General features: G+C 40.1%; 2 protein-coding genes across 3 annotated transcripts in view; both read left to right on the forward strand.

The window, feature by feature from the left end:
• Positions 60-3,847, forward strand: LOC104754459 (putative E3 ubiquitin-protein ligase RF4). Its single transcript, XM_010476658.2, has 3 exons — positions 60-366; positions 801-2,840; positions 3,241-3,847. The coding sequence occupies exons 2-3, from the start codon at positions 804-806 to the stop codon at positions 3,721-3,723; spliced, it is 2,520 nt and encodes an 839-aa protein (XP_010474960.1). The 5' UTR covers positions 60-366; positions 801-803; the 3' UTR covers positions 3,724-3,847.
• Positions 4,195-8,372, forward strand: part of LOC104754461 (C2 and GRAM domain-containing protein At1g03370-like) — an 8,520-nt gene continuing 4,342 nt past the window's right edge. The window contains exons 1-8 of one of the 2 annotated variants that reach the window (XM_010476660.2): positions 4,198-4,918; positions 5,010-6,254; positions 6,360-6,542; positions 6,696-6,979; positions 7,067-7,183; positions 7,317-7,579; positions 7,857-8,022; positions 8,125-8,246. In XM_010476660.2, coding sequence (XP_010474962.1) covers positions 4,573-4,918; positions 5,010-6,254; positions 6,360-6,542; positions 6,696-6,979; positions 7,067-7,183; positions 7,317-7,579; positions 7,857-8,022; positions 8,125-8,246 — 2,726 coding nt within the window. In that variant the 5' untranslated portion in view covers positions 4,198-4,572. Of the gene's footprint in view, positions 4,919-5,009; positions 6,255-6,359; positions 6,543-6,695; positions 6,980-7,066; positions 7,184-7,316; positions 7,584-7,856; positions 8,023-8,124; positions 8,247-8,372 lie in introns of those variants that run through there. The other variant, XM_019239762.1, reaches the window with a different exon arrangement.

Raw genomic sequence — 8,372 nt, forward strand, 5'->3', positions numbered from 1 at the left:
TCATGAGTGTTTTTATCTTCATCGATTTTTGTATCTTGTTTTTAATGATTCTACTTTTTACAGATGAAGAAACAAAATAAATCAAAAGATTCGCTCCTCCCCCATTTTGGGCTTGGAGAAGAATATGTGTGTAAATGACTAAAGTACCCTTGGGAGAATCCAAGTAATTACCAAACCTCTTTTCTCCTTTTGTGTTTCCGGCCAATTTCTTCGTCTCTCTTCTCTTCTTCAGTCTCTCGCTCTCTCTCTGCACACTCTCTCTCTCAAAAACCCGACAATATTCTTCTTCGATCCCCTCTCTCTTTCTCGCTACCGATCTTCTTTCCCGCAACTTTTCTTCCGCTGCCGTTATCGTCTTCGTTGAAGGTCGGTTTAAAGCTTCTTTTTTTATTTTTATTTTTATTTTTAACCCCCTTTTGCTATGCTCGTGATTGCTTTTGGTTGAATAGTCATGTGATTTTCGGTTCTTCTTTTTTTGATTCAGTGACGGTTTTAAATTGCATTACGATTTAACACTCAATCAGAATGTAGTACCCTTTAGATTTGAGGAATCTCTCTATACGTTTACTAGATTAAAAATAATTAAAAATTGCAACTTTTTTGGCGTGTTTCTGGGATTGCGTTAGTTGGGCGATTGAATTACGTTTAGGAGTGGATATATCGTCTGTTGTTTGTTTCTATTATATGATTTTGGTCTGTCTGATATCTTTGTTACGTTAATGGATTTTTTTGCATATGAATAACATCGCATCTATGTTATACGCTTTCTCTGTGTTTGACTTTAATCTTTTGTGTAAAAGGTGATGAGTATGGCTCAAATGCAAGAAGAAATGAGTGGTTGTCCCCTCAATGGTGACAAAGGTGAAGTTTTTACAGTGTCACCTCAGGAAAAAGGAAGGAAAAACAAGAGGAAATTAGCTGATCCTTCTCATCCTGATGCTGCTTCTCTCACTGAATTCCCTCCATATGAGTTGCCTTCCTTGAAATCTCTGAACTCGGTTGGGAAAGTTTCTGAAGTTGAAGATTCTGAGTCTGTCGAATGGGATGACCCGTTCGCCTGTCATCTTGTAGAATTGCTGTCATCAAATTTGCTCACGCTCTTCCTTAATGCAATGAAGCAGCTTATTGATTGTGGCTACACTGACGACGAGGTTTTGAAAGCTATTTCAGGGAGTAGGCTCTACTGTGGAGGCAATGATCTTGTGTCAAACATTGTTAATAACACCTTGAGTGTTCTCAAGAATGGAGACGAAGGTGCTGGTTCTGGAGACTATGTGTTTGAGGATCTACAACAGCTTGTTTCGTATACGTTGATAGAGATGATAAGTCTTGTTAAGGAGGTTAGGCCATCTCTATCTACAGTTGAAGCTATGTGGAGGCTTTTGATGTGCGACTTGAATGTCTTGCAAGCCTTTGAAGTTGAAACTGACGGATTGGTGACTTCTAGTAAATCTTCTGATTCTGAAACTCTTGGTGCTGAATGTAATCCTCCGAAATCTAGTGAACCAGATAACCCTAAGCCTTCACAATCCAATGCTCAAGGCAATCGGAGTGAGCCACTCAAATTTGGAAATTTCCCAAATATACCCAACTCCAAAAAAACTCTGTGTAGTGGATATGCTCCAGGAAAAGAAGCATTCTCGTGTAGCACTGGTTCTTGTGAAGGTATGAAAAGTACATCTTTTACTCTAGTCTCTGATGAAAAATTGGTATCTTGTCGAAAAGGCCGCACTAAAAAAGAGATAGCCATGCTTCGGCAAAAATCATGCGTGGAGAAGATTAGGACTTACAGCAAATGCAAGGCGGCAAAGTTTGCATCAGTTGGCAGCTTCCTTTTAGAGAAAAGAGTAAAATCATCTTCTGACTTTGTGGCTAGAAATTCTTCATCAAAGATGACAACAGAGATTGGAGTGAAAGTTTCACTAACTGAGGATGGCAGCTGTTTTGTAAGAAAAAGCAGTAAGTTGGATTCACCTGTGGTAATGGTAGATGCAAAGGGCTTTATAACTACCTTACCTGCTACTTCGGTTAAATCTGCTTCAAAAAAAAAGTCCGGTTCTGGGGCTGCAACTCTGATACCATCAGCTTCAGAAAAGAAGCCTGAATCTTTGGTACCATCGTCTTCAGAAAAAAAGTCTGGTTCTTCGGTACCATCAGCTTCAGAAAAGAAGCCTGGTTCTTCGGTACCATCAGCTTCAGAAAAAAAGTCTGGTTCTGAGTCTGAAGAAAAGGAATCTATGTCTGCAAAACTAGCACCAGATTACTACGCTGGGATACCGTATGATGCATCTTTGGGTATATATGTTCCCCGGGATAAAAAAGATGAATTGGTTCTAAAGCTAGTTCCCCGACTGAATGATCTGCAGAATGAATTGCAGGTCTGGACTGACTGGGCTAATCAGAAAGTAAAGGAAGCAACTGGTAGACTTCTTAAGGACCAACCAGAGCTTAAGGCACTAAGGAAAGAGCGACAAGAGGCAGAACAGTATAAAAAAGAGAAGCAGTTATTGGAAGAAAACACTAGGAAAAGGCTGTCTGAGATGGATTTTGCGTTGAAGAATGCAACCAGCCAGTTGGAAAAAGCTCACAATACCGCTCGCAGACTCGAGCTGGAACAATCTTTACTGAAGAAAGAGATGGAAGCTGCTAAGACAAAAGCCGTCGAGTCTGCTGAGAGCTGTAGAGAAGCAAAAGAGAGAGGGCAAAAATCACTGAAGGATACTAACTCGTGGGAAGGGCAAAAAATTATGTTGCAGGAAGAGCTCAAGAGTCAAAGGGACAAGGTGACAGTGCTACAGAAAGAAGTTACCAAAGCAAAAAATCGCCAGAATCAAATCGAGGTTAGCTACTTTTGTAGACATATGTTAGGTCGTCTTGTCTTTTGATGTGTATCGTTAGTTACCAGCAATTCACCATATCTCTCATCTGCTAACGTCCCTTTCTTTCAGATTCGATTTTCTGGTAACGATTTCATTATTTTGGCTACACATATTTGGCCTTTTACATTGCTATAGCTAAGGAATGCGAGAGAAAAAATACCGTTTGCGTTGTTTTTAGCCTACTGCATCTTTCTGGTTTTAGTAATGAAGTGTAATAGTAATAATATCAAAGGTTTTGTTGACTGCAATTTGATGTTTCTTATCGATGTATATAGCTTGGGTCGATGTTGCAAGTTTAGAGAGGGTTGTGTTTAGTTAAGAGGAGAATGATGAAGATATCTAACGAAAATTCTGACTGCAGGCTACTTTGAAGCGAGAAAGAACAGCAAAAGGGAAACTCAGTGCTCAGGCTTCATTGATAAAGAAAGAAACAAAAGAACTTGAAGCACTTGGAAAAATGGAAGAAGAGCGGATGAAAGCGAAAGCAGAAACTGATTTGAAATATCACGTAGAAAACATAAAGAGACTCGAGAGAGAGATCGCAGAGCTGAAACTGAAATCAGAATACTCGAGAATAGTAGCACTGAAGAAAGGCAGCAGTGAGTCGAAGTCGAAGGCAGGAGCAGCAAAAAGAGAGAATATTGGGATGACGAAAGTGAAAAGAGAAAGAGAATGCGTCATGTGTTTGTCTGAAGAGATGAGTGTGATATTCTTGCCTTGTGCTCACCAAGTCCTGTGCTTGAAATGCAATCAGCTCCATGAGAAAGAAGGAATGATGGATTGTCCGTCTTGTCGTGGAACAATCCAGAGGAGGATTCAAGCTCGCTTTGCTCGCGCCGGTTAAAATGCTTTTTATTTTACCAGTTTTAAACTTATATAGAACAGTCAAGTCTCTCTTCTTCTCTCAGTGAATGAAGAACACAGCTTTTGGTTAAATAATCCCACCTTGGCTTTTGCCTTTCTTACTATGAAAGATTCAAAGGTGAATGATTTTAATTAAATACCAAGCCAGTTAGAGTATACGTATTTTTCTCTATTACTATTTCTCGCATAATACTTTTCATTTTAAAAAATTTGGTCCTAGGAATAATTTTTTGTTTCTCTCGTAATTAAATTAGCCGACGTCGAGAGTGAAATGTTTATGGTCGCAATGGAAAGACTCGATAATATGGGGGCGTAAATCAAAGATTTCTAATTTATGAAGCGCGCCAATGCAATGTTAACCCCAAAAAAAAAGTGAAAAAGTCAAAAAAAGACATTAACGTTGACCAAACAAAACAAAACCCAAAACCAAAAAAAAAAAAAGAAAAAAAAGAAAGTTATTAGAAGACATAAACGAAGAAGACTTGGTCGCCGAGGACTTTGTGGAATTTTATCGTTGTTGTTGTCAATAATGTAAATGTGACCTCTTCCGATTTGAATCCAATTAGGGTTTATATAATTTCCAAATGCCAAAATCCCCTTTTTCAAGTTGTTTGTGTTAATGATCATCAATTTGAAATAAAGTTCTCTCCCTCATCATCATCATCATCATCTCCTCCGATTTTTGAATTTTTTTTTTGTTTCTCTCGATTTGTCTCCATTGCTTGAGTTTATCTTTCACATTATCGTCGTATTTCTGGGAACTAGTCTTAAGGGGATCGTTAATTCGAGTGTGTGTGTGTGTTGAATCTATCTCCTCTGCGGCGGCGAGATGAAGCTTCAGGTGCGAGTCGTGGAAGCGAGGAATCTACCGGCGATGGATCTCAATGGGTTTAGCGACCCTTACGTTAGATTGCAGCTGGGAAAACAGAGGTCACGTACCAAAGTAGTGAAGAAGAACTTGAACCCCAAATGGTCTGACGATTTCAGTTTCGGCGTCGACGATTTGAATGACGAACTCGTCGTCTCTGTTCTTGATGAGGATAAATACTTCAATGATGACTTCGTTGGCCAAGTTCGAGTTCCCGTTTCTCTCGTCTTCGATGCTGAGAATCAATCTCTTGGCACTGTTTGGTATCCTCTTCATCCTAAGAAGAAATCTTCCAAAAAGGATTGTGGTACGTCTTTGTTGTGTCTCTTCTTATATGTTTCTTTTTTTGGAAATTTTTCATCTTTTTTTGTTTTTTTTGTTGTTGTTGTTGGTCTCAGGTGAGATACTTTTGAAGATATGTTTCAGTCAGAAGAACTCGGCTCTTGATTTGAGTTCTCATGGTGGGGATCAAGCCTCTGTTGCTTCCAGGAGTCCTGACTTGAGACTAGAATCTTCTCTTGATCCTTCCACTTGTGCTTCTCCTTCTAGATCAGATGATGCTTCCTCTTCCAAGGACGATAAATGTAACCCTCAGACTACCTTCGCTGGTCGAATCACTCAGATTTTTCAGAAGAATGCTAATGCCGCCACACCTACGCAGTCGGTTTGTAAGAGCATTGACGCTTCTGACACATCTGAGACCTCTAAATCAGTCTTTGCCCTTGACCTGTCTGAAGATGAGTCATCTTCTGTTTCCTTTGAGGAACTTATGAAGGTTATGGAGTCTAAAGATCAGGGAAGTGAACCTCCTTGTAATCTACCTGGTGGGATCCTTGTTGACCAGTTGTTTATGATTACCCCATTTGATCTTAACGTTCTGCTTTTCTCGTCGGATTCGAGTTTCTACACATCGCTGTCTGAGTTGCAAGGGACCACGGAAGTTCAGGTAGGACCATGGAAAGCAGAAAATGAAGGCGAGAGCGTTAAGCGGGTTGTTAGTTACCTCAAGGCTCCAACCAAGCTTATTAAAGCTGTCAAAGGCACAGAGGAGCAGACATATCTCAAAGCGGACGGAGAGGTTTACGCAGTTTTAGCAAGTGTTGCCACTCCAGATGTCCCTTTCGGAAGTACCTTCAAGGTTGAAGTGCTTTACTGCATCTCTCCTGGTCCTGAGCTGCCATCTGGGGAGCAGTGTTCCCGTTTGGTTATTTCTTGGAGATTGAATTTTCTTCAGAGCACAATGATGAAAGGTATGATAGAGAATGGAGCCCGACAAGGTCTGAAAGACAGCTTCGATCAGTATGCCAATTTGTTGGCTCAAAGTGTAAAGCCTGTAGATTCCAAGGATATTGGGGTGAACAAGGAGCAAGCTCTCTCTTCCTTGCAAGCTGAGCCTCAGTCAGACTGGAAATTGGCAGTACAATATTTTGCCAATTTCACTGTCTTCTCCACTTTCTTGATTGGTATTTATGTATTTGTCCATATTGTGTTAGCCATACCTAGTGCAATCCAAGGGCTTGAGTTTAATGGCCTTGATTTACCGGATTCAATTGGGGAATTAGTTGTTAGTGGTGTTCTAGTTCTTCAGTGCGAAAGAGTATTGCAATTGATTTCCCGTTTCATGCAGGCAAGAAAACAGAAAGGTAACATTTATGAAGATACATCATCGACCATTTCAAATATATTTTCTTTCTTGCAGCCTGATTGTGTGTATCCAACTGATCCTTAACTGTCAAATCCAATTATAGGCAGTGACCATGGCATCAAAGCGCATGGAGATGGTTGGTTGCTAACTGTTGCTCTAATTGAGGGGGTTGATCTAGCATCTGTAGATCCAAGCGGGCATTGTGATCCGTATATAGTATTTACTTCCAATGGGAAGACAAGAACCAGCTCCATCAAGTTCCAGAAGTCTAATCCTCAGTGGAATGGTAAATGGTTGCTCTATGGTTTATTTTCTGTCTAGTTATCTTAGTGGTGGTAGCATAGGTCTAGTTATCCACTTGTTGCTTCAATTCTTGAATGTTTCGGCTCTTTGATTTGTCATCATAAGTTTTTTGAGGGTTGGATTCTTGTTTGTGCAGAAATATTTGAATTCGATGCGATGGCTGATCCTCCTTCTGTACTGAATGTTGAAGTTTTTGATTTCGATGGACCATTTGATGAGGCTGTTTCATTGGGGCATGCCGAGATCAACTTTGTGAGATCTAATATATCTGATCTAGCGGATGTTTGGGTTACTCTTCAAGGGAAGCTGGCTCAGGCTTGTCAATCCAAGCTGCACTTGAGGATTTTCTTGGATCATACAGGAGGTGGAGATGTTGTTAGAGACTATTTAAATAAGATGGAGAAAGAGGTGGGCAAGAAGGTAATCGGCTACTACTTTATTCCCTCAAATAACATTTAAATTGTTTGTCTTAGTGCGTGTATCTTATTTGCCGAAAGAAAATTTCAGATTAATGTGCGGTCTCCTCAAACAAATTCAGCCTTTCAGAAGCTCTTTGGTCTCCCACAAGAAGAATTTTTAATCAATGACTTTACATGTCACTTAAAGCGGAAAATGCCTTTGCAGGTGAAAAGATCTTGATACACATCACATGTTTTTAGTATTCAACCACATCCTCTTTTCATCAGCTTTTTTTTCTTTTTCTTTGCAATGAAGAGAGTAGAGTATATAACTCATTGATTTAGTTTTGCTTCTGCAGGGTCGTCTTTTCCTCTCTGCAAGAATTGTTGGCTTTTATGCAAGCCTTTTTGGTAACAAAACAAAATTCTTTTTCCTGTGGGAAGATATAGAGGAAATTCAAGTGCTTCCTCCCACTCTTGCCTCAATGGGGAGTCCTATTATCGTCATGACTCTTAGACCAGGTAGAGGTAAGGAAGCACGGATAGGCGCAAAGACACATGATGAAGAAGACAGACTTAAGTTCCATTTCCACTCATTTGTGTCTTTCAATGTTGCACAAAAGTAAGTGATGAGTCAGTGTTTTAATTTTTATTTGCGTGCTTGCTTTTACTATCGTTCTAAATTTTCTGTACCCCAATCAATATGCTTAGCATGATTTGGATATGCCCATTTCCTCATCTAAAATAAGACAAGTTGTACATTCCTGTAGTATCAACTGCTTTTGTTAGACATGTTCAGACGTGGAAGCTTATTGATTATCAAGAGCTATACCGGTAGTGGAAATAAACAGCTATTATGATAAGATATATAGACTTTGAACTTATTTTTTTGTTTATAGGACAATAATGGCTCTGTGGAAAGCAAAATCCTTGACTCCAGAGCAGAAAGTGCAAGCTGTTGAAGAGGAATCAGAGCAGAAACTCCAAAGTGAAGAGAGTGGTTTGTTCTTGGGTATTGATGACGTGCGATTCACTGAGGTCTTCTCTTTGACTCTCCCAGTTCCGGTGAGTTCTTCTCTCTCTCTCTCTCTCTCTTTGTAAAGAGACTGTGGCTGGAAATGTAAATGAGTTTTGAAGGAGTCTGACGCATCATTCTGATAACTCCAGGTAAGTTTCTTTATGGAGTTGTTTGAAGGGGGTGAAATGGATCGTAAGGCAATGGACAGAGCAGGTTGCCAGAGCTATTCATGCAGCCCGTGGGAGTCAGAGAAGGCTGATGTGTACGAGAGGCAGACATACTACAGGGATAAGAGGATATCACGTTATAGAGGAGAGGTAACAAGCACACAGCAAAAGTCGCTGGTGCCAGATAAGAATGGGTGGCTGGTGGAAGAGGTGATGACCCTGCATGGAGT

Source organism: Camelina sativa, chromosome 17, assembly GCF_000633955.1.
Source record: "Camelina sativa cultivar DH55 chromosome 17, Cs, whole genome shotgun sequence".
In the NCBI taxonomy this organism is placed as follows: domain Eukaryota; kingdom Viridiplantae; phylum Streptophyta; class Magnoliopsida; order Brassicales; family Brassicaceae; genus Camelina; species Camelina sativa.

Coding starts and splice junctions, on each gene's coding strand:
- LOC104754459 (XM_010476658.2), top strand. CDS start 804: ATGAGTATGGCTCAAATGCAAGAAGAAATGAGTGGTTGTCCCCTCAAT. Junction 2,841..3,240: donor ATCGCCAGAATCAAATCGAG/GTTAGCTACTTT, acceptor TTCTGACTGCAG/GCTACTTTGAAGCGAGAAAG.